The sequence below is a fragment of the Hyla sarda genome, chromosome 2 (genome assembly GCF_029499605.1).
Source record: "Hyla sarda isolate aHylSar1 chromosome 2, aHylSar1.hap1, whole genome shotgun sequence".
NCBI lineage: Eukaryota > Metazoa > Chordata > Amphibia > Anura > Hylidae > Hyla > Hyla sarda.
The window spans coordinates 423070296-423096798 of record NC_079190.1 but is presented as its reverse complement, the minus strand read 5'-3'; the positions used below and the strand labels follow the sequence as shown (position 1 = coordinate 423096798).

Here is a 26503-nt window from a genome sequence, read left to right as displayed (position 1 = left end):
CGCTTAGGTGGAGAGCGAGTGCTGCGCATTTGAGGCATTATAAAAAAGTCCCCAATGATAGTGACTCAGTGAGCCATGACCCATTTTTGGAAAAAAACACCCCCAGAGGTCTTATCAGGTTTATTTTTCTTTTTTTATAAAAGAGTTTTTTGGGGCAATTTTGTGGTTTCATGGGGTTAAAATATGGAATGTACTCTGGACTTATATTGGGGTCAAATTATGGGAAATTAAAATGAAAAGGGATAATTTAGTAATCCATTGAAGTGTGATACTCCCTGAAGCAGTTTTTAATGCAGAGGCCCGGATGATTGGGGCAAGTGTCTCCAAAGATCAGGGCCCTTAGGACTTCTTCTTGGAACTGGAGCAGTATTTATTTTTACTCTGGCTCTTTCCCTCAGCTCTGCCCGCTGACTGAACTTGGTGGGCTAGCAAAGCTGAGAGAAGGGGACATCAACCCCTCCCCTACCACCTGCTATTGGTCGGACGACCAATAGCAGCGCTCCTGGGGGGGGTGACAGGATCGCCACCTTCCCCCATCTACAGGAGGTGATTGGCAGTGTATAGAACACCGCCGATCACCCTCTAACTCCAGGTCATCGGATCTCAGGACCCCCCTACCCATTGTCAAGGGATACCTGCTGAATGATTTCAGCAGGCATCCTGATCCGTTCCCTGCCCTGTGTGCGGCGGGGACTGAGATTCTCACAGGCGTACAGGTACACCCTTGGTCCTTAAGTACCAGGGTATCAGGGCGTACCTCTATGCCCTTGGTCCCTAAGTACTCACCGATACAAATTACAGATCATTTTTTCTATGTCATGTGACAGTTTTTTTTTTTTTTTTGTTTTGTTTTTGTTTTTATTACAGGAATGGCTTTTTATGTTTTAAAAAAAAAGATTTTATTTTATTTAAAGGGGAGGGGGGATTCAAACTTTTATTAGGGAAGGGGTTAATTGACATTCATTCATTTATTTATTAATTTTTTTTACACTTTTTTTCACTTGTTTTTTTAGTCCCCATAGGGCACTATTACATGCAATCTGTAGATTGCATACACTGATCAATGGTATGCCATAGCATAGCATTAATCAGTGTTATTAGCGCTCCATTACTACTGCCTGCCATGGCTAACAGCAGTAAAGGAGCGACGATTGGACAGCACGGATTGTGGTAAGGGACCTCCGGCCGTCCTCACTGCTGATCAGGACACCGCAATTTCACCGTAGTGATCTCGATCAGCATCCCTGAGCTAACCGGCAGTTAACTTAAAGGGATGCTCCGCTGCTCAGCATTTGGAACAAACTGTTCGGAACGCTGGAGCTGGTGCCGGGAGCTCGTGACATCATAGCCACACCCCCTCATGACGCCACGCTCTACCCCCTCAATGCAAGTCTATGGGAGGGTATGACAGTCGTCACACCCCCTTCCATGGACTTGCATTGAGGGTCGGGGCTATGACATCACGAGCTCCCGGCTCCAGCGTTCATAACACTTTGTTCCAAAAGCTGAGCAGTGGAGTACCCCTTTAAGGACTTCTAGATGCCGCGATCAACTTTGATTGCGGCGTCTAAAAGGTAAATGTCGGACATCACCGTGATCAGTGATGTTTGGCATTAGCCACTGGTCCCAGCTATGATGCGCACTCAGCTGCTGGGCGCACTGCATAGATCGGCACCTCCGTGATACCTGCTGGTGGGGGTCCCACTGGCGAGTATGGGATTAGGTATCGGGGACATTTGCACGAGTACAAGTACTCGTGCAAATGTCCAGTATCGGTCCCGGTATCGGTATCGGGACATCCCTAGTTTCTATTGCAGAGCTCTGTGCAATGAAGGCAGGGGAGCCGGCTTGCCGAGCTCCCCTGCCTGCTCAATATTCCTTGTCCGGACCCGTCCCCCACCCCCCTCCCCTCCCTCCTTCCCCGTAATGTGTATGCTAATGTCTGGCGGGGATGAGTGCTCACCCCCGGCAGGCTCTTATGTCCCAGTGACGTAAGAGTATAGACGTTTGCATATTCAGCAAGGATGCAGGCCGGAGGAGCAATATTGCAGAGGCAGGGGAGCTTGGCGAGTGCCATTGCGCAGAGATGAGCGAAAATCCTAAGATATAAACTAGCTTAACACAGCAAGTACTGCATCGATAAACGATAAATCGATGTGAGTAACCCCTCTTTTTAAAGAGCTTCATCTGCACTATAACTCAGTATATTGGGTTAAGTGCGGATGAACAAGCTGTCAGTTTTCTTTAAAGTGTAACAGAAACTTCTCTTCTTTAATATTAGAACTGAGATTTTGCAAACCTTTATTTAAAGACAAGAATTCTGATTTCATATGAAATCTGTCTACTTACAGGGAGAAATTGCATGTATGTGCTCATATCATGCCATGAATTTGAATATACTGGATTTATTAAATGAGGTGTCTCTGTTCTCTGTTCCCTATCAATCGCCTTTATTGCTCTAGTGAGTTTTCACTGCAAACATTTTACCTAATTTCTTATTTCTTATATGTTGACTCTAAATCGATCTGGAATTAAGTGAATAAAAAAAATTCTGACTAAATTCCTCTCCTTAGATTTCAAAATGTCTACATTAAAGAATGTATATACTGCAAGATATGAATGAAATGCAAATCTTTGTATTCATAACAAATGGTAACACCATTTTTTCTTTGACAGAAAATGATTCTGAGTTTGGCTATTGCAGCTTTTTTTGACAGCATCGCTTATGTTATGGTAAGATTACACTCTCTTATTTCTGCTTTACATGAGGGTTTATATAGTGGATTCGTTAGTCAATCAGTGCCATTAGCTCTCTATAACAAATCAATTTTAAGTGACAAAATAGACATCTTACAGCAGTAGTCATCTTCTCTCAGCATCTCAGCAACACTTGCAATTCATCAATAAGTACAGTTTTATTGTCTCTGTACAGTCTTATGGTAGAGGGCCAAGGATAGTGCAAATGTCTTTTAAATGAAATGTGTCATAAGAAAATGACCTATTGTTTAAATCAAGTTTTATGTTAAAGGGGTTATCAAGGAATAGAAAAAACAAATCCTGCAGTGTTCAATCTCACAACTATGTTGAGACTTACTGTTTTGTCTTGTCTTGATAATACAATCGTATGCAAAAGTTTAGGCACCCCTGACAATTTTCAGGATTTTCTTTTTGGGTGTTTGGATCATCAATTTAATTTAGAGCTATCAGGTATTTGAAAGACACAGTAGTATTTCAGTTGTGAAATGAGATTTATTGAGTGAACAGACAATGGTCAATCTGCATTAAAACAAAAGTAGACAGGTGCATAATTTTGGGCATCCCCACCAGAAATATCACACCAATATTTCATATTTAGTTGAGTTAAGGGAGATCTGCAGCCCTAGACACTTATCCCCTAGGATAGGGGATAAGTGTGTGATCACAGGGGATCCGAACTATGGGACTGGCCAGGGACCAATTGCAGCGGTCCCCGGTCGACAATCGCTGCTATTAATCCAACAGTACAGACGGACCAATAGCAGGGATATTGCGGGGGTCTCCTCCTTCCCCCTCTTCTCTGCTGCTTTCCACAGTGAAGTGATCGGAGGAGAGGGGGGCTGCATTGGAGGAGGCCACCCGCAGCACTCAGAATCAAAACTGTGCTCTGATCATGAGTTAACCCTGTAAATGCTGCGGTCACTGGGGTTACAGAAGGAGGGAGCTCCCTCTGTTCCCGATCGGCGGTCTGCAAAGCTCTGAAAACAGAGAGCGCCAATGGTTGCCATGGAGACCTAATGTATAGTCTGATCTACTATCCTATTACTGTCAGTGTAAAAACTGAGACATAGGCATATTTTAGTGGAATATAGATGTGTACTTCACTGAATTATGGATATGATAGTAAAAAAAAGTTAAGTAAAAGTGGTAAATTTAAAATCATACACCCAAAAACACACCCAAAAATAGTCCCCCGAAAAACACATGTCTCGCAAAAAGAGTCACACAATTGCGTCGGTGAAGAAATAAAAAAGTTCTTGCTCACAGAATACAGCGACTTACAAAAACAGTTTTTATGCCATAAATAAAAAGTTCATAGATTTGGTATCGCCATAATCGGATCAACCTGCAGAGTAAAGTAAAAAAAAAAATAAGAAAAAAAACGATTTCAGCTCATCACTGTGCAGTACTGGATAAATAGAGGCTTCATAGGGTGCGGAGAGCAGGGTAGGCAAACAGCGGGCTGGGTCCCGGAATCCAATAGAGAAGAAGGGGAGGCAAAAAAGCCAGGGCCTCCAGCTGCTGCACATATTTAGATGAAAGAGTAGATAAAACTTGACTTTTATTCCATCAGATTAAAAACAGCGGATATCCATATTCATAAAATACAAAAAGAAAAGGCAACCAATGCTTTTCGAGCCGGATCTGGCTCTTAGTCGTGGCACGACTAAGAGCCAGATCCGGCACGAAAAGCGTCAGTTTCCTTTTCTTTTGTGTTTTATGAATATGTATATCCGCTGTTTTTAATCTGGTGGAATAAAAGTCAAGTTTTATCTACTCTTTCATCTAAATATGTGCAGCAGCTGGAGGCCCTGGCTTTTTTGCCTCCTCTTCTTCTCTAGAGTAAAGTTAACATGTCATTTGTACCTCATGACGAACGACCTTAAAAGAATAAAAACAACCACAGAATAGATTTTTATTTATTTATACCACCTCATAAAAAATAAGATTAAAAATTATCAGAGTGCCACATGTACCCCGGAATGGTACCAATGAAAGCGACAACTGACACGTTTCAGATTTAGAAAATTTGCCTTGGTCATTAAGGTCAAAACAGGCAAAGGAGTAAAGGGGTTAAACATTTGCATACGACTGTATAAAAGGAGACTGCTGGAAAGTGATCTGTACAGCATTACAGTGACATGTCAGACTCTGCCAGACCCTCCCTATAGAATTACCTCTTTTAATCCATAAAGAACATTTGCCGTAAATGTACGGCGCTACAGCGAGTAACTTTGCACACACTGATGTCTACTATTAACCCTATAGATGCCATGTTCAACACCAATCACAACATCTATAGTGAAACCGGAGGTTCTGGTGGGCTTGTGTTACCCCTAGGGGGCCTTGACGTGGCGAGTGGGCTTGTATTTTTTGATCAAAATGTATACTAACAACTTGTTAGTTTTTTAAATTATGCTGAGAAACAAGTAGATCAAAATACAAATGGTGGATGTGCGGCTATGTTTCTCTATTTGTGTTGTACATTTGTAGTCTCTCCTTTCTTCCATGGCCAGTGCTCCACTCCAACCATTCGGCCCAGGCATTTTTAATTAGCAGGAGACTGCATAAGGCCTTCCTCCTTACATTCTCCCAGCCATCTGGCAGGGTGCACATGGTAGGTTTCACACTGGTGTGGTTCACTGTGGCGGCCATTGTTTCTGTGATGCTTTGTCTGTGGGATGGTGCAGCCCAGAGCCAGGGGCTTGGTCGGGCAGCAGTGGGGCTGCCTTCCCACTGGGTCATTCTCCCTGTGGGCATGGTGTCTTGTAGGCGGTGGTCGTTGCCCGGCGCTACGCCAGTGTTAGGGACCCACTTTGACTACGGGGCCTTGACGTGGCGAGTGGGCTTGTACTTTTTGATCAAAATGTATACTAACAACCTGTTAGTTTTTTAAATTATGCTGAGAAGCAAGTAGCTCAAAATACATATGGTGGATGAACAGCTATGTTTCTCTATTTGGCTTATCTTACCCCTGCTGTGCAATTTATGCAAGCTCAAATGGCAGCCAATAGTACTATTCATACTATTCAGTACTATGTTATAACATAGCACTGAACACCAATGATTGCTATAAATAGTTCTCTATGGGGTCTTAAAAATGTAAAATAAATATTAAAAATGTTTCTAAAAATATCTAACCCCATCGAAGTTGAAATGGAAATTGAAATCACCACCTTTCCCCATTTAAAAAAAAAAAGTTATAAAAATACAATTATTATCCTGCGCAGTGAATGGCATAAACATTTTAAAAAAACAAGCGCCAGAGTTGCAGATTTTTGGTCAGAAAAAAAAAAAAATTATAATATTAACATGTTATTACAAAGTACAATTTGTTGAGCAAAAAACAAACCCTCATATGGCTCTGTAGGTGAGAAAATAGTTATGCCTCTTAGAACTCGAGAAGGAAAAAATGGAAATGCAAAAAGAAAATTCTGTGTCCTTAAGGACAAAATGGGCTGTCTCCTTAAGGGTCACTGACTATGCTCAAAAACCTTTGCTATTTGTTCATATCAATGGGACAGTGTGTCCATGTCTATGTCCTTACTGTAAAGCATCTCTGTAAATGCTGTTTAAAACCTCACAGACAAGATGGCTGCCCAGTAATAATGTACAAACATTAAATAAAAATGACAATCAGAAAATAGAAAAAAAAAATCACTTTCATTATATGTCTGTAAGAAGTAATTTGAAGAATTTTTTTTATTTTTTTTATTCTTTTTCCCAGAGTGAAGTCTTACCAGATGGTATCCTTTGCAATTTCCAGGCCTGGTGGCTAACATATTTTGGTAAGTGGACTTTAGTACTTGATTTCAAAGCTTAAAATATTAGAAATAAAGTATAATAGGATTATTTTTCTTTAGTAGGAGATTAAATGTTAGTAAAAAAAAATTTTTAAAATGTTTTGTTTATATGATTTCTTGCTACAAACCCATTTCCTGAAATAGAGGTGTTCAATACTTTTTTCCTATCTATACTTTTCGCTAGATGGGTGGAAACTTTTTTTTAAAGTGGGCTGTTTATTCTAGGCTCAAGGCTGTCTGATAGGGAGCTTTATAATAAAATGATCCACGCCCCTCAGCTTCATAATCTTACCCATTGGCCTATCATTCACATCTTATTTGCCAATAAAGTTCCCACCCATCTGACTATACCCTGAAAAGTACAGATAGTAAATCAAATTAGTTGTCTTTAGTACAAAAGGTTAATACAATGGTTACTAGCCTTTTAAGGGTGCATGCACACTACGTTTCTTAAGATATGGGACTGTATACGGCTGGGGAGAGGGGGGCGGGGCAACCGCACGCTGCCGTATGCGGTCCCGTATCTAATGTATTTCAACGAGTGACCGGAGTGAAACGCTGCCTCCGGTTGGCTCCGTTTTGCCTCGAATACGGTTTCCCGACCGGACCTAAAAACGCGGTTTACTACGTTTTTAGGTCCGGTCGGGAAACCGTATACGGGCCAAAACGGAGCCGACCGGAGGCAGCGTTTCACTCCGGTTGCTCATTGAAATACATTAGATACGGGACCGCATATGGCAGCGTGTGGTTGCCCCGCCCCCGACTCTCCGCCCCCCTCTCCCCAGCCGTATACGGTCCCGTATCTTAAGAAACGTGTAGTGTGCATGCGCCCTTACAGATTTTTCATAAGTCACTTGTACAAGTGAATTTAAAAGACTTTGTAATATTTGTTATTACAGAAACTGTTTATCTGCTTATCTGGTTCTTTTTCTTCTTCTTTCTCCTAAATTCATCATTTACTCTATAAAAAAAAAACACAACTTCTACACAAATATATGAATAGACAGTGCAGAGATCTTTCTAGTGATCTTTATATACCTAGGCCAGTAACAATGACAAGGGGGCATCTGCTACGTCTAAAGGAAGGAAGGTTTCCCCATCATCCCAGACAGATATTCTTTACTGTAAGAGCAGTGAGACTATGGAACTATCTGCCACATTATGTTGTGATGTCTGACTCTATAAACAAGGGGGCCTGGATGTTTTTAAAAAAATATATAATATTACAGGTTATGGGTACTACATTTATGTGGATAGAACGTTGATCCAGAGATATATTCTGATTGCCATATTGGGGTCAGGAAGGAATTTTTCCTGTCATGGGGCAATTGACATCAGCCTCATGGGCTGCTTTGCCTTCCTTTTGGATCAACCTAGTGAGGTTTTAGGTTGAACTCTTGTCTTTTTTTTTTCAACCTTACAAATTATGCTACTATGTCTATCTTGAGAAAAGATTGAAGATAGCCAAGCACTGTACATCTTCATAAGTCTCATAGTGAGTTAATAGAGCGGAGGCCAAGGGACCTTGTTTTTATCACTGTTATGGGAGCCCCACTATTGAGCTAGTTATTACCTATCTCATAGATAACGTTTCGCCTATAGCAACAGTTCATAAAGTTGAAAAAAGACCAGAGTCCATCAAGTTCAACCTATAACACTAATGAGTCCCTACTGAGTTGATCAAGAGGAAGGCAAAAAACCCTTATACTCGAAGTAAAAATTCCTTCCCGACTCCAAATATGGGAGTCAGATTAGATCCCTGGATCAATCTTCTGTCCCTATAGACCTATAATTAATAACCTGTAATGTTATTATTCTCCAAAAATGGATCCAGACCCCTTTTAAATTATTTTACCGAGTTAACCATAACCACCTCCTCAGGCACAGAATTCCACAGTCTCACTGCTCTTACAATAAAGAATCTCCATCTGTGCTGGTGTAGAAACTTTCTTTCCTCTAAACGTAGAGGTGGCCCCCTTGTTATAGATACAGTGCTGGGTATAAATAGATCATGGGAGAGATCTCTGTACTGCCTCCTGATATATTTATAGATAGTTATTATGTCTCCCCTAAACCTTCTCTTTTCTAAACTAAATAACCCTAATTCAGATTATCTTTCTGGGTACTGTAGTCCTTCCATTCCCCGTGTTACCCTTGTTGCCTGTCTTTGAACCCTCTTCAGCTCCACTATGTCTTTCTTGTACACTGGTGCCCAGTACTGTACACAGTATTCTGTGTGTGGTCTGACTAGTGATTTGTACAGCGGTAGAATTATTTCCTTGTCGTGGGCATCTATGCCCCTGTTGATGCACCCCATTATTTTATTTGCCTTGGCAGCAGCTGCCCGACACTGGACACTACAGCTAAATTTACTATTTTTTTTTTTTTTCAAGAATAGTTTTTATTAAAGTTTTTCAAGTTAACAAATAAAACCAAAATAAAAGTTCAGATACAGCTATGCGTATTTGTGCCTGCGTTCCGCAGGTAGATTTACAGTTTGTAGTATCTGTGCAACAATAAACATGACTACGAACTCAAAACAGAGTGGCAACATGGGAATAAGTTTTCCAATATATGGATCATTTTCCATTTCTTTTAAGGATGAAGTTTAAGTTATTACATAGGTACTATCTATGTGCTAAAAACTTTTGATTGTGTAAGGTGAATGGGTGTAGTAGGCCATCGTATTACATGTATACAGATCAACATCTGGTCCTTATTGTGTGTTTCACGTTTATCAGATTCGTTCAGTGTAAGGGATATCGTTGTCTTCAATAATCATATATTTATGCAATGAGGAGAGGACAACTATTTCCTCCATCTACTGGAGAATTTTTCATATCTGTTAGCTCCTAGAGCTATGACTTTTTCGAATGATAAAGTAGTGTTCAATTTGTTGTGAAGTTGTGGTAAGGTGGGGGTCAATGTAGATTTCCAGTTACTTACTATTAAGATCTTAGCTAGTATGCATATGATGCAATAAAGGTCTCTATCTGAGCGGTTAAGAGATTGGAGTTCTAGAAATAATAAAGCGGATTGAGGGGACCAAGGTATCTGGTTACCGAGGGTATGTAGTAGTAGCGATCTGCAGGAAGCCCAGAAGGGTTTGATTAGTGGACATTGCCATAGTATGTGGTATAGGGAGCCATTCCCTCCGCATCCTCTCCAGCATAATGGGGAGGAATCAGGATAAATACGTGCTAGTCGGTCCGGAGTATAGTACCACCTTAGAATGGTTTTAAATGCCGATTCTACATGTGTGGAACATTGAAATGCTGCGTGAAGTTATTTGAATGCATGTTGCCACTCCGCTGTGGTGTAGGTGCGGCCCAGATCCCTCTCCCAGTATCTAAATGGGTGAGACTTTACAAACAAGTCAGGATGGGTAAGGTTACGATATAAAAGTTTTAGACTCTTCAAGGGGAGGGCCAAAAAGCGTAGTGTAGTATCGTCAACAGACGATTGTGTGGGGTTTAGGTTGTCTAAAAAATGGCGGACTTGTAAGTATTTGTAAAAATCTGCCTGGGGTAATATGTATGTGTCCTGCAACATACGGAATAGTTTCAGGTGTTGTGATGTGGGAGCTTCATATAAGAAGCGTGCATGCGTGATATTTTTACTCACCCAACCCCTCAGGTCAAGGTCGGGAATATGTGCCTGGATTAGAGATAGAGGTATATCCCCCTTCGTAGGAGTAGTTGGGTTAGAAGACGTTGTAATAAAAATTTTCCACGCTTTGAAGGAAGCTTCTACTAGGGGGTTTTTGAACTCGGGGGTGTGTAGGTCCCAAAATGGTAGGAAAAGGAGATCTTTAACTGTATAAGGGGTAATGGACTGATTCTCCATGTTCACCCAAGGGAGATCTACCCGCGCGCGCCACCAATGCCTCAGCGCGGATACCATAGTAGCCACGTAGTATTGTTTTAAATCAGGAGATCCTAGACCCCCGGCCAATTTTGATTTGCTGAGGATAGCTGCAGACAGCCTGGGTCTGCCCCCGGCCCATATGAATGATGTGAGCAGTGATTGTGCTTTGTGAAAGAAGGAGTTGGGAACGTTGATCGGTAGAGTGCGAAAGAGGTACAAAAACCTCGGGAGGAGGAACATTTTGAACGTTGCAATCCTACCCACCCAAGAAAGCTCATGTTTAGTTATACGTTCCATTTCTTTTGATATTGTCAGCAGTAGGGGGTCATAGTTATTTTGGAGCAGAAGTTTGTGGGGGTAAGTCACCTGAATACCTAGATATTGTAGACTATGCGATTTCCATTCGAAAGGGAAAGCAGATTTAAGTGTAGTTATGGTTGGGCAAGGGAGATTAACAGGTAGTGCTTGAGTTTTGGCCGTGTTTAGATGGTAGTATGTCAATAAACCATAGACTTCTATATCGTCCATGACCGCCGGCAGCAAAGTCTCAGGATGGGATAGGCAAAGGACCACATCATCTGCGTATAACGAGACGACATGGTTACTTCGTCCCATGGATATACCCTGTATTTTAGGGTCAGTACGTATTTTTTGTGCCAGCGGTTCTATGGACAATATGTATAGGAGTGGGGATAATGGGCAGCCCTGACACGATCCATTTGTAATTAAAAAGGGGTCTGAGAGTGCCCCGTTTGCTAATACTCGGGCTGATGGGCATGAGTAAAGAGACTGGAGGGCGGAAAGAATCATGCCCGAGAAACCCATGTGCGCCAGGACCGAGAATGCGAACGACCACCGTAGGCGATCGAACGCCTTCTCGGCGTCCAACGCCAAAACCACCGCTCGGTTCCTGTGCTCTCCAAATGTGAGAGAATGTTTAGTAGGCATCTGGTGTTATCTGACGCTTGTCGGCCAGCTACAAACCCAGATTGATCTGGGTGGATTAGTGTGGGGAGGACTTTGGAAATTCTAGTGGCTAAAAGTTTGGCAAATATTTTCAGGTCCTGATTCAATAGGGAAATGGGTCTAAAATTTTGGGGGTAATCTTGTGTTTTTCCAGGTTTAGGTAAAGTCGCTATGGTGGCTTGTAGATTTTCCGTGGGGAGTGCTCCAGTACTGGCCGCATGTTGGCAAAATTTTAATAAGTGAGGGAGCAAGGTGACCTTAAAATGTTTGTAATAAGAATTGACATAGCCGTCAGGACCAGGGGCTCTATCAGGGGGGAGGGAGTCTATTACTTTAGTTAATTCCATTATAGTAAATTCTGTGTTCAGAGATGCTATCTGTTCAGGTGTCAAGGCAGGGAGGTGTAGTTGGGAGAGGTATGCCTGTGTTAAGGATGTCAGGTCCGGGGGGTCGGCCACCGTATCTTTAAGATTATATAAATTCGAGTAAAAGGATCGGAATCCATTGGCAACGTCTGTAGGTGTAAATAGTTTTTGTTGAGTAACCGGGTGCACCAAGTATGGAATGCGTTGATTTTAAGTGTCTTTGTTTTAGGCGCTGAGCAAGAAGTTTGCCCGCTTTATTATCCTGAGAATAGTATGATGCTTGAAGTTTGTGATATGATTTTTCATAAGCTGTTAGTAGTAAGCAACGGAGGTCTCTCCTATGGGCCGAGACCTGCTTTGCACTTTCCTCTGAAGGAAAGTTTTTGTTTGTTGTTTCTGCTATCTGTAGTTTCTGTAGCAATTCAGTAATCTGACAATTGCGTTGTTTTTTAAGCAGCCATACTTGATGCGAATGTGAAAAATATTCAACCATGTCTTTAGTGATAAGTTCGTTATATGTTGGTAGTGACCATAAAAAAGGGTTGCTCCGCCAATTGTATTTAGGCGGGGAAGAGGAAGTATCTTGTATGGTGAGTTTAATGGCCGAATGGTCAGACCATTTAATGGTTTCTATTGTGGAATTAGGAGCATGTGTAAGCAAGGAACGGTCTATTAGGAACATGTCGATGCGTGAGTAGGAGTTATGGACTCCTGATAGAAAATTATAGTCCCTTTCTGTATTGTGTTAAATTCTCCAGATGTCATAAATGTCGTGTTCCCACAAAAGGGTGGAGAGCGTCGTATTGTGTAGACGTGACAATGTGGAATCTAATGAACTATCTGTTATGGTATTAAAGTCCCCGCATATTACTATAGCCCCCCATGCAGTTCTGCGAACCATCCTCAGCAATCTTTTTAGGAATCGTACCTGACCCATGTTGGGAGCATAAATAGACACGATTGTTAAGTCTGTGGCATTAATGGTGCAGCGCAGGATTACATACCTTCCCAGGGGATCAGATGTGACGTCTTTTAAGGTGAAGGCCACTGTGTCTTTGATTGCTATCGCAACCCCTCTGGACTTCCGGCTGTAATGAGAGTGGAAAATATGAGGGTATGCAGGGTGGCGCAAACGGTTAGAATCTTTCAGCAATAGGTGTGTCTCTTGAGCACAGATCACGTCTTCCTTAAGAGATTGTGCTTCTTTCCAGAAAAAGGACCTTCTATGTGGTGCGTTAAAGCCATTAACATTTATACTAACCATGTTAATCACCATGTCTAGTTAGAAGTAGTATGCTAACATTCTGTTGTATAAGAAGTGTAGGAGACCGACGGGTCGCACCTCCCAGCCAGTGTGCGCCCGACAAAGGGAAATAGAGAGTACTCACATGGTATAATATGGAAATCCAGCCACTATACAGAAAATAAACTAGAAAATGCAACATACATAACAGTATCAATTGAATAACCAAAGATGGAACCGACATCCCCTTGGGAATATCAAACATAACTGAGTGGGGGTTAGAGTCCACACTGAGGCCGAGTAGACAGTGTCCACCAACAGGGCCCGCATGTTTAAAGAACAATTATTCCTCCGCCGGAGGAAGATATTATGGATCAATCAGGTACCAGACCATTCTCTATCTAGTCTGGTGGGTTTTGTCTGAAGCACCGGGGTTATGTTCCAGGATTTCAGCAGGGCAGTCCATTCGTCCAGAGAGCGCACAACATGTAGCTTTTCATTATGGCGGATTAGCAGGCGAGTGGGAAAGCCCCATCTGTATGGTTGTTTAGCTCCTCTGAGAGCCGTGGTAATGGGCATCAGGGCTTTGCGGGTTTGTAGGGTGGCCGCCGACAGGTCAGCATATACTGCAATCTTGTGATAGGGTGCAGGAAGTCCTCCATTTCTCCTGGTAAACTCCATGAGGCGCTCCTTCACACCATAGAAGTGTATCCTGGCTAGAACATCTCTTGGGACATTGTCCTCTAGGTGTTTGGGTTTGGGCACCCTGTGAGCCCGGTCCACTTCTAGTTCCAGCGGGGTACAAGATGGTAAAGCCGCGTGTATGAGGGCTCTGACGTAAGCTGGTATGTCTGCAGGTGCCACCGATTCAGGTATGCCACGCAGTTTTACGTTATTGCGACGGCTCCTATCTTCTAAATCTGCAATTTTTTCTTTCATAGCTGCCACTTCATCCTCCATTGCATTGTTAGCATCAATCAAGGAATTATGTGAGTCTGCAAACTCACCAAATTTGTGCTCCAGATGGTCTACCCTATCTCCCAAACCATCTATAGCAGCTTGCATGGGGTGTACAAGACAATGCATGTCCTGCAGGAATGTCTTTCTGAGTATCATTAGCATGTCTTTCATTGCAGTGTCTGTCAGATTTTGCCCTGTGACTGCTATGTTATCTAATAGAGTGTCTTCTTTTCTGAGAGGAGGCATGGTGTTGGTCATTTGTCCTACCTCAGGTGCAAGTGATCCATGAGAAAGTCGCAGTCTCTGCTTATCCGGGCTCTGTGAGGGAGAGCAGGATGGCGGCTGCCCCAGCGTCTTGTTCAGCGCTCCTGGCAGGGAGCAGCAGCTGTGTCTGTTGGGAGAGGTCTCCAGGGAGCGCCCATCTGCTGGAGAGTCCGTGCACCGGAGGGCCGGGGATTCCTGGAAGTCATTAGGCCGGTTCAACTCCGTGTCTGAAGCGGAGCGCCGACGTGAGGCGCCGAGGCTGGATGTTGCGGTCTCTGCAGAGCGCGACAATGCGTGCGAGCTCCGAGTGTTGTTCCCGTCTGCGGCGCCATCTTGGGAGCGGGATTCCCGGGGAGTGAAGCTGAATTTTTCCAGCCGGGCAGCTGTCCCCTGCCTTCTTTTCCTGCCTCTCATCTCCGCGGGTGCTGCGGGTAAGTCTCGGGTGACAGGTGATGTTAGAGTCCGGCGGGGAATGCTAGTTTTAGTCGCTGGTGCAGGCTTTAGAGCGGAGCTCCGCTAGTGCACGTCCATCCACCTCGGCAGCCAGGCCACGCCCCCCGCTAAATTTACTATTAACTAAGACTCCCAAGTCCTTTTCCATGTCAGTCGTCCCAAGTGTGCTCCCATTAAATACATAATTCCAGCCCGGATTTTTGCTCCCCATGTGCATTACTTTACATTTATCAGTGTTGAACCTCGTGTGCTACTTCCCAGCCCAAACCTCCAACCTATCCAGATCGATTTGTAATAGTGCACTGTCCTCTATTGTGTTTACAGCTTTACAGAGTATAATATCATCTACAAAGATTGCAACTTTACTATTCAACCCCTCTACAAGGTCATTAATGAATATATTAAATAAACAGGACCCAAGACTGACCCCTGTGGTACCCCACTAGTAACAGTCACCCAATCAAAATAAGTAACATTAATAGCCACCCTCTGTTTCCTATCACTGAGCCAGTTACTTACCCACTTACACACATTCTCCCCCAGCCCCATCCTTCTCATTTTATGCACCAACCTTTTATGTGGCACTGTATCAAATGCTTTGGAAAAATCCATATATACGACCTCCAGCTATTGCCCCTGGTCCAGTCTGGAGCTCACCTCCTCATAAAAGCTGATCAGGTTAGTTTGACAGGACCGATCCCTCATAAAGCTATGCAGATATGGAGTCATACATTTATTTTTATCAAGATACTCCAAAATAGCATCCCTTAGAAAACCCTTAAACAATTTACATACAATGAGGTTAAACTAACAGGCCTATAATTCTCGGGGTCACCTTTTGACCCATTTTTAAATATTGGCACCACATTTGCCATGCGCCAGTCCTGGGGAACAGTCCCTGTTACTATAGAGTCCTTGAATATTAAAAATAGGGGTCTATCTATTACAATACTTAATTCCTTTCGAACACAGGGGGTGAATGCTATCTGGGCCTGGTGATTTGTCTATTTAGATTTTTTGTTGGAGGCACTGTACTTCTTCCTGGGTTAGACAGGTGACCTGTACTGGGGAGTTTACCTTATCTTGCGGTATTTCACCTTGCATTTCATTTTCCTCCATGAATACAGTGGAGAAGAATGTGTTTAATATACTTGCTTTTTCCTGATTCCCGTTAATAATTTCTTCTTTATTGTTTTTTAAAGGGCCAACACTTTCATTTTTAACCTTTTTGCTGTTTATAGTTAAAGAACATTTTGGGGTTAGTTTTACTCTTTTTGGCAAAGAGTCTTTCTGTCTCTATTTTTGTGGCTTTATCTGTTTTTTACATATTTAAAATTTTTCTCTATAGCTTTTTAATGCTTCTTCGCTGCAGTCCTGTATTAGTAGTTTAAATGCTTTATTTTTTGTTGTTTATTGTCCCATTAACATTTTTTTTTACATCCATATTGTTTTTTTTTTTTATTTCTGACCATTTTATTCCCATAAGGTATATACATCTTACAGTGAGAATTTAAGATATTTTTAAGTCTCCCATTTAGTGTCCGTATTCTTGCTTTTGAGGACATTTTCCCAATTTGTATTGTTAAGGGCTTCTCTGAGTTGATAAAACTTTGCCTTTCCAAAGTTCATTGTTTTTGTGGCCCCTCGAGAGATTCCCTTTTTGAAGAACAAGTTATAATGTATTATATTATGATCACTATTTCCTAGGTGTCCTTCTACCTGCACATTAGTTACTCTGTCAGTTCTGTTGGTTGATATTAAAGGACGTCCAAAGGATAGGGGATAAGATGGATGATCGCGGGGGTCCCGCCGCTTGGGACCCCTGCAATCTGTCATTCTGCCCCCTTCTTTGCATAGGGAATAAGATGTACTAGGGCTGGAGTACCCCTTTAACCCCTTAAGGACTCAGCCCATTTGGACCTTAAGGACTCAGACAATTTTATTTTTACGTTTTTGTTTTTTCCTCCTCTTCAAAAAATCATAACTCTTTTATATTTTCATCCACAGACTAGTATGAGGGCTTGTTTTTTGCGCGACCAGTTGTCCAGTTGTAATGCCATCACTCACTTTATCATAAAACGTATGGCGCAACCAAAAAGATACAATTTGTGTGGGGAAATTAAAAAGAAAACCGCAATTTAGCAAATTTTGGAAGGTTTTGTTTTCACGCCGTACAATTTATGGCAAAAATTATGTGTTTTTTATTCTCTGGGTCAATACTATTAAAATGATACCCATGATTATCCACTTTTCTATTACTGTTGCGCTTAAAATAAATCGCAAACTTTTTAACCAAATTAGTACGTTTAAAATCCCCCTATTTTGAAGACCTATAACTTTTTCAGTTTTCCCTATAAGCGGTGGTATGAGGGCTAATTTTTTGCGCCGTGATCTGTACTTTTTATTAATAGCATATTTGCTTATACAAAACTTTTATTAAATTTTTTATAAATTTATTTGGGAATAAAATGTTATAAAAAAAGCAGCTATTTTGGACTTTTTTTTTACGTTCACGCCGTTCACCGTACGGGATCATTTACATTTATGCACGTGGCGATACCAAATATGTATATAAAATAATTTTTTTACACTTTTTGGGGGTAAAATAGGGAAAATGGGACAATTTACGTTTTTATTGGGGGAGGGGGTTTTTGACATTTTTTTTACTTTTACTTTTATTTTTACACTTTAATAGTCCCCATAGGGGACTAATTAAAGCAATCACTCGATTGCTCATCCTGTTCAGTGCTATGTATAGGACATAGCTCTGATCAGGGTTATCGGTGATCTTCTGCTCTGGTCTGCGGGAAGGCAGATCAGAGCAGAAGACTCCCGGAAGGCAGTGGAGCCAGGTGAGGGGACCTCCGTCTGCCGTGCAGGATGAACGGATCGCCGCGGCAGCGCTGCGGGCGATCCGATCATCCTGTTAAGTGACCGCGATGCTGCAGATGCCGTGATCGGTATTGATCACAGCATCTGAGGGGTTAATGGCGGACACCTGCGGGATCGCGGGTGTCCGCCATTACCGGCGGGTCCCTGGCTGCGATCCACAGCCGGGACCTGCCGCGCATGATGCCGGCATCGCTCCGATGCCCGCGGTTATGCTCAGGACGTAAATGTATGTCCTGGTGCGTTAAGTACCACGTCACCAGGACGTCCATTTACGTCCTGTGTCGTTAAGGGGTTAAGTTCAGTAGAGCACCCCCTCTGGTCAGGCCTTGCAGCATTTGGGACAGACAATTGTCTTTGGCTATAGTCAGAAACCTTTTTCCTTTATGAGATTCACAGGTCTCAGTCTCTCAGTTTATATCAGGATAGTTAAAGTCCCCCATTATTATCACCTCATTTTGATTTGCTGCCTTATTTATTTGCCTCAGTAATTGATCTTCTGCCTCTTCCATTATGTTTGGTGGCTTATAGCAAACCCCTATCAGAATTATTATTTTTTTTTATCTCCATATATTTATAGCCATAATGACTCCAAATTATCGTTTCCCTCCCATTATATCCTCCAGCAGTGCGGCCTTCAGGCTCGATTTCACATAAAGACAAACTCCTCCCCTTTTATGTTTTTTCCGATCCTTCCTGAATAGACTATAACCCTGTATATTGACAGCTATCGTCCAACAAAGTCTCTGTTATACCCACTATGTCATAATTTTCCTCAGACATCAACCCCTCCAGTTCCTCTGTTTTATTGGTCAGACTACTGGCATTAGTCAACATGCAATTCAATAGTGTATGTTTTTTTCTTCCTATGAAGCCTATCCCTATTAACTATTCTAACCCCTCACTCCACCCCCAAGTACATTAATAAGTCCCCCCTCTCTATCTACACTATCTTCCTCCTCTATGTTGTAGGTTCCCTCCCCCAGTCCCTAGTTTAAACACTCCTTCACCCTCCTAGCCATCTTCTCCCCAAGCACAGCTGCACCCTCCCCATTGAGGTGCATACCGTCCCTACGGTAGAGCCGGTATCCGACAGAGAAGTCGGCCCAGTTTTCCATTAACCCAAACCCCTCCTTCCTACTCCAGCTTTTGAGCTACTTGTTTACCTTTCCAATCTCCTGCTGCCTCTCTGGTGGTGCTCATGGTACAGGTAATATTTCAGAAAATATTACCTTGGAGGTCCTTGCCTTAAGCTTGTGGCCTAAGTCCCTGAAATAATTTTTAAGGACACTCCACCTTCCTCTTACTTTGTCATTGGTGGCAATATGTACAATGACTGCTGGGTCCTCTCCAGCCCCACCCAGCAACCTGTCAACACGATCCGCGATGTGCCAAACTTGAGCGCCAGGAAGACAACACAATGTTCGGCGATCCCGAACTTTGTGACAGATCGCCTTGTCTGTCCCCCTAATAATGGAGTCCCCCACTACTAGTACCTGTCTGGCCGGCCCTGCACTCCTCCTTACTGGAGCAGAAACCCCCCTGGCGGTCAGAGGCAGAGTCCTGCTGCTGTACTGCTAGCTCTGAAATGGCATCCCCCTTATCTGCCAACCGGGCAAACTTGTTGGGGTGTGCCAGATCAGGACTAGCCTCCCAGACACTTTTCCCTCTACCCCGTTTTCTAACTGTAACCCAGCTAGCTGACTGACTGTCCTGCACCTCTGTCCCAATATCCTCCCCCACCTCTACCCCTAAGAATACTTGCTTAGTTAGCAGGAGACTCCTCTCCAAGTTGTCAATGCATCTCAGTGTTAACCAGCGGCAGGCCCCCCTTGATCAGAGTTCTTATCCCTTATGCTTTGCATAGGGGTTAAGATGTATTTGGCCGGAATACCCCTTTATGTTTGTAGTTCTTGTGCTCCAGTCAGTTACATTGCAAATAAAGGTAAATCTGATTCATAAATTGTGAGACAGGCATATACAGGTGAAACTCGAAAAATTTGAATACTGTGCAAAAGTCCATTGTATTTCATTAATGCAACTTAAAAGGAAAGGAAGCATGAAGTGCTCCAAAATCTTCTGGTAGACAGATGCATTGACCCTGAACTTAATGAAGCACAGTGGACCAACACCGGCAGATGACATGGCTTCCCAAATCATAGTTATTTGGGGGGGGAGGCTTTGGGGTTTTCATGAGCTGTAATCCATAATCATCACAATTATGACAAATCACAGCTTGAACGATCTTGCTTTGCATGTAATGAGTCTCTCTCATGTATTAGTTTCACCTTTTAAGTTGCATTACTGAAAGAAATGAACTTAGCACGATATTCTAATTTTTGAGTTTCAACCGTAGTTGATCTCATAGGCAAATATTAAAGCATTTCAATGACAATATAAAACAGAATAGAATCAAAGGAGTTAAATACAGTAAGGAATGAATTGCTGGGACATGATTTTATATATAGTCTTTGTATTTTGTATTTAAATTTTTTTTATGTTTTAGCAAATTTTACCTTTATTGTGATGCTTGCACATACACTCTTTCCTTTTAATGATGAAGGTTTAACTGGTGAATAAAGATAATTTAGAAAGGGTTTTGGCTTCTAATTTTCATGTAAGTAAGAATATGTTGCTCAGACTGTCTCCCAGTACATTGATCCTGTCAGTATGTTATAGCTCTGATACACATGCCTGTAATATACCTGGTAGCTTGGTAGCTTATGTATTCACCTAGTCTTGACTTTGACTGGACTTTACTAACTATAGCTATTTTTTTTTTTTCCAAGAATGGTTTTTATTAGATTTTGCAATACAGAATAAGCCGGGCATTCCAGATACAGACGAATCAAACCAGTGGAAATAAACATATAGGTAAACAACTATAAAACCAACTGCTAATAGTCCATCTCAAAACATATCGTAGATGTTAAAAGTCCTCAGCCTGTGAATACATGGAGAAAAGAATACGCAGGAATGGTGCTTTCAGGCCCAAATTGATCGAGTGTGGGAAGAGCTGAGTAGCTGCCTTGAGGGAGGAGGGGATATTGGAGAGGGAAGGGGGAAGAAGGGGGGGTGGGGTACGGGGGGTTTTGAGTGTAATTAATGTTGGGGGGAGATCAAGGCACTCTTTAGTGCTTCAAGGCATTTGTTCGTAAAGCTTTGGAGGGTGGAATTTCCGAGGGAAATAACTTTTTCATATGAACAAGTGAGGTTAATAGCTGCAACTACATCTAGTACGTCAGGAACCCTAGGTGATTTCCAATGTCTCACAAGTACTGGTTTCGCTATTGCACACATAATACACAGGAGCCCTCTGATCTTCTGCGAGAACTGATCAATACCTATCAAAAGGAGTATCTGTTGCGGAGACCAGTCACAGTAGTCGGGTAAGACTTCTTTAAAGAGCGCCATACAACCTGCCCAGTAGTCCTGTACCAAAGGGCAGTTCCAGAGTGTATGGAATAGGGTACCCCTACATCCGCATCCCCTCCAACACCTATTAGAGACTATGTAAGGGATATGTAAGGGTGAGTCTGTCTGGCGTGTAATACCATCCTAGCATAGTTTTTGTGATTTCTTCGATATGGGCAGTGCACTTGAGATATTTCTGGGACATATGAAAAGCGGACATCCATTTGTCCCCAGTAAAGGTACGTCTGAGATCACTCTCCCAGCAACTCAGGGAGTGGAATTTATGGAAGTGTGCAGTGTGTTGGAAGACATTATATAGGATTTTTAGCCCTTTCTTGCCCCTAGACACATGTATGTAGGTGATTGGGTTAGAGTTCCTATCAGGTGTCTGAGTTGGAGATATTAAAAAAATAAAATAAATCAGAAGTCGGGAGGGCATAGCTGTCCTGTAGCTGAGAAAATGAGAGAAAGCCACTAGAGTCCATGAGGTCACCCACTGTGGAGACCCACGGTTCACCCAAGATCGTAATTCAGTTTTGGGGAGCATGGCCTGTAGTAGAGTCAGTGGTAAAGCTTGCTTCAGGTGAGATACATTCGTGTACGCTATTTGGTGGAATTTTGACCAAGCCATCAGGGAGGCCGTTACTATAGGACCCATATTTGCAGGCGTAGGTATGTGCCATAACTGTGTCAATAATAGGTCTGTCAAGGAAAATGGGTGTGTCCTGCTTCCCTCTAGGTGGATTCAAGGGGTGGAGTCATCTAACATGAACCAACCTTTCAAGGTGGATACAATAGTGGATAGGTAATAGGATTTCATATCTGGCAAAGCCAGACCACCCACATGTCTATCTCTAGTCATAATGGAGCGCGCCACCCTAGGTTTGCTATGGGCCCATATGAACTCCGTGAGCATGGTTTGGGCTTGGCGGAAGTAGGCGTTTGGTATCAGAATTGGTAGGGAGCGAAACAAATACAGAAACCTAAGCAGTAATAACATTTTGAAAGTCGCTATCTGTCCCATCCATGAGATATCATGTTTGGCGAGGTGAGTCACTTCTAGCTTTATGGCGGAGAGGAGGGAGAGGTAGTTTATCTTATAAAGGTCAGTATGGGACAAGGCCAGGGTGATACCCAGGTACTTGATGCCTTGGTTTTGCCAATCAAAAGTGTATTCAGTTTGCAGCTTAGAGAGCAGTGGTGTTGTGATGTTTACAGGAAGGGCTTGGGTCTTAGAGGAATGGAAATAGGATAATGTTCCAAATTTCTCAATCAGGGCCATTACCGCACGCAGGGAGCGGTCGGGGTTGGTGAGGGTTAAGAACACATCATCAGCATAGAGAGATATGGTGTGAGATTTCCCTCCTATCTCTACTCCAGTGATGTAGCTGTCTTCTCGAATTGCTTGGGCCAAAGGCTCCATGGCCAGAATGAATATCAAAGGGGACAGGGGACACCCCTGTCTCGTGCCGTTGGTGAGGGCAACGTTTGGGGAGAGGGCACCATTAACATACGTTCTAGCTGAGGGGTTACTTTATAGGGCAGCAATGGCGGAGAGAATAGGGCCACTAAACCCCATCCTCTCTAGAACAGAGAAGGCGAATGAGCACCGAAGACTGTCAAACGCTTTCTCAGCGTCAAGGGCCAGGACTGGCATTTTGTGCATGTCCGCATAATGAAGGATTCCCAGCACCCTCCTCATGTTGTAGTATGCCTGTCGGGTGGGGAAAAACCCTGCCTGGTCCACGTCAATGAGGGAGGGCAGGAGAGTTGCTTGTCAGTTGGCAATGATTTTGGCAAATATCTTAACATCTCAATTTAAGAGGGAAATGGTGCGAAAATATTGGGGGCTGTTGGGGGATTTGCCAGGCTTAGGGATGGTGACTATTAAAATGGTATTCAAGAAAAACTTTTTTTTTTATATCAACTGGCTCCAGAAAGTTAAACCGATTTGTAAATTACTTATATTAAAAAATCTTAATCTTTTCAATAATTATCAGCTGCTGAAGTTGAGTTGTTGTTTTCTGTCTGACAACAGTGCTCTCTGCTGACATCTCTGCTTGTCTCGGGAACTGCACAGAGTAGAAGAGGTTTGCTATGGGGATTTGCTTCTAAACTGGGCGGTTCCTGAGACACGTGTCATCAGAGAGCACTTAGACAGAAAAGAACAACTCAACTTCATCAGCTCATAAGTACTGAAAGGATTAAGATTTTTTAATAGAAGTAATTTACAAATCTGTTTAACGCCAGTGATCAGCATGAGAGATCAGTGTGTGCAGTGTTATAGGTCCCTATGGGAGCTATAACACTGCAAAAAAAAAAAAAGTAAAAAATGTTTTAATAAAGGTCAACTTCCCTAATAAAAGTTTGAATCACCCCCCTTTTCCCATAAAAAAAATAAAACCGTGTAAATAAAAATAAACATGTGGTGTCGCCGTAAATGTCCGAACTATAAAAATATATTGTTAATTAAACTGCACGGTCAATGGCGTACACGTAAAAAAAAATTCCAAAGTCCAAAAAAGCGTATTTTTGGTCACTTTTTATACCATTAAAAAATGAATAAAAAGTGATCAAAAAGTCAGATCAAAACAAAAATGGGACCGATAAAAACTTCAGATCACCGCGCAAAAAATGAGCCCTCATACCACCCTGTACGTGGAAAAAATAGAAAAGTTATAGGGGTCAAAAGAGGACATTTTTAAACTTATAAATTTTCCTGCATGTAGTTATGATTTTTTTTCCCGAAGTACGACAATATCCAACCTATATAAGTAGGGTACCATTTTATCCGTATGGACCTACAGAATAATGATAAGATGTCATTTTTACAGAAATATGCACTGCGTAGAAACGGAAGCCCCCAAAAGTTACAAAATGGCGTTTTTTCTTCGATTTTGTCGCACATTTTTTTTTCCCATTTTGCTGTGAATTTTTGGGTAAAATGACTAATGTCACTGCAAAATAGAAATGGTGACGCACAAATAGGCCATAATATGGATTTTTAGGTGGAAAATTGAAAGGGTTATAATTTTTAAAAGGTAAGGAGGAAAAAACGAAAGTGCAAAAACTGAAAAACCCTGCATGCTTAAGGGGTTAATGCTTGCATGTTCTCTTTTGGGAAAGTGCCGGATTCTAGGACCTGATGGAAAAAGCTACATACATAAGGAGCCAGGAGAGATCCAAACTGTTTATAATAATGATTAGCGAAACCATCTGGTCCCGGAGCCTTATCTCTGGGAAGTTGTTTAATAACTAAAGCAACTTCCTGAGGTGTCATCAGAGTATTGCGTTCGAGAAGGTGGTGTTGGGCAAGGGAAGGGAGGTTGATAGATGTCAAGAATTGGTCAGTCATCTCTGCTAAACAGGGAGGGGATGGGATAGAGTCTCTTAGGTTATATAGGCGTTCATAGTAGTCACTGAATCCGAGCGCTATCTCAGAGGGTGTGTAAAGTTTGGCCTTAGTGTGGGGGTGGAATAGGTATGGGATCCTGGATCTAGTATTTTGGGCTTTTAGGCGTGCGGCCAACAGCTTGCCCGCCTTATTGCTCTGAGAATAATAGGTTGCCCTAGTTTAACGCAATGACTTTCCGTAGGAAGTCAGAAGGAGGGCTCTGAGGTCTTGTCTGAGGTCTTTCAGGCTGTCAGCTAGCGGAGCAGAGGGATTAGATTTATTTTCCATCTCTACACGTCTTAAATCTGTAAGCGTCACTGTCAGTTGTCCATCCCTTTTGCTTTTTCATTATGGCCCCTTGCTTAATAAATGAATCCAGAATACATGCCTTATGGGCATTCTACAGCATACTCGGTTGTACAGGGGAAGATTTGTTCAGAGTGAAAAATTCAGTCAGGTCATTTTCTATGTGGGACCAGGAGGTAGTATGAGAAAAGGGTTGCTACGCCGTAGGTAAGTAGGAGGGGAGTTCAGGTGTTCATCTAGCGTAAGAGTGATGGCTGCGTGGTCGGACCATTGTATGTGTCACGATGCCGGCTGGCAGGTAGTGGATCCTCTGTGCCAGAGAGGGATTGGCGTGGACCGTGCTAGTGGACCGGTTCTAAGCCACTACTGGTTTTCACCAGAGCCCGCCGCAAAGCGGGATGGTCTTGCTGCGGCGGTAGTGACCAGGTCGTATCCACTAGCAACGGCTCACCTCTCTGGCTGCTGAAGATAGGCGCGGTACAAGGGAGTAGGCAAAAGCAAGGTCGGACGTAGCAGAAGGTCGGGGCAGGCAGCAAGGATCGTAGTCAGGGGCAACGGCAGAAGGTCTGGAAACACAGGCAAGGAACACACAAGGAACGCTTTCACTGGCACTAAGGCAACAAGATCCGGCAAGGGAGTGCAGGGGAAGTGAGGTGATATAGGGAAGTGCACAGGTGAACACACTGATTGGAACCACTGCGCCAATCAGCGGCGCAGTGGCCCTTTAAATCGCAGAGACCCGGCGCGCGCGCGCCCTAGGGAGCGGGGCCGCGCGCGCCGGGACAGAACAGACGGAGAGCGAGTCAGGTAGGGGAGCCGGGGTGCGCATCGCGAGCGGGCGCTACCCGCATCGCGAATCGCATCCCGGCTGGCAGCGGAATCGCAGCGCCCCGGGTCAGAGGACGTGACCGGAGCGCTGCCGCGGGGAGAGTGAAGCGAGCGCTCCGGGGAGGAGCGGGGACCCGGAGCGCTCGGCGTAACAGTACCCCCCCCCTTGGGTCTCCCCCTCTTCTTAGAGCCTGAGAACCTGAGGAGCAGACTTTTGTCTAGGATGTTGTCCTCAGGTTCCCAGGATCTCTCTTCAGGACCACAACCCTCCCAGTCCATTAAAAAAAAGTTTTTTCCTCTGACCTTTTTGGCAGCTAAAATTTCTTTGACCGAGAAGATGTCCGAGGAGCCGCAAACAGGAGTGGGAGGAACAGATTTGGGAGAAAAACGGTTGAGGATGAGTGGTTTGAGAAGAGAGACGTGAAAGGCATTAGGGATACGAAGAGAGGGAGGAAGAAGAAGTTTATAAGAGACAGGATTAATTTGACACAAAATTTTGAAAGGACCAAGATAGCGTGGTCCCAACTTGTAGCTCGGGACACGGAAGCGGACATATTTAGCGGAGAGCCATACCTTGTCTCCAGGGGAAAAAACGGGGGGAGCTCTTCTTTTCTTATCCGCGAACTTCTTCATGCGTGATGAAGCCTGTAAGAGAGAATTTTGGGTCTCTCTCCATATGATGGAAAGGTCACGAGAAATTTCATCCACAGCGGGCAGACCAGAGGGCAAGGGAGTAGGGAGGGGGGGAAGAGGGTGACGGCCGTACACCACGAAAAATGGAGGAAGACTCAGAGACCCTGAAGTTATACGAGAATTCGGCCCATGGGAGGAGATCTGCCCAGTCATCCTGGCGGGAGGAAACAAAATGTCGCAAATAATCACCCAAGATCTGGTTAATCCTTTCTACTTTTCCATTGGACTGGGGATGATATGCAGAAGAAAAATTTAATTTAATCTTGAGTTGTTTACAGAGAGCCCTCCAGAATTTAGACAC

At 43.2% G+C, this 26503-nt stretch overlaps 1 protein-coding gene across 6 annotated transcripts in view; it reads left to right on the top strand.

The window, feature by feature from the left end:
• The window catches only part of LOC130356858 (cyclic AMP receptor-like protein A), a 738932-nt gene that overhangs the window by 71159 nt on the left and 641270 nt on the right, over window positions 1-26503 (top strand). For all 6 annotated transcript variants that reach the window (XM_056558908.1, XM_056558911.1, XM_056558909.1 and 3 more), the window contains 2 exons: window positions 2677-2733; window positions 6485-6545. In XM_056558908.1, the coding sequence (XP_056414883.1) occupies window positions 2677-2733; window positions 6485-6545 (118 nt within the window). The remainder of the gene's footprint in view (window positions 1-2676; window positions 2734-6484; window positions 6546-26503) is intronic.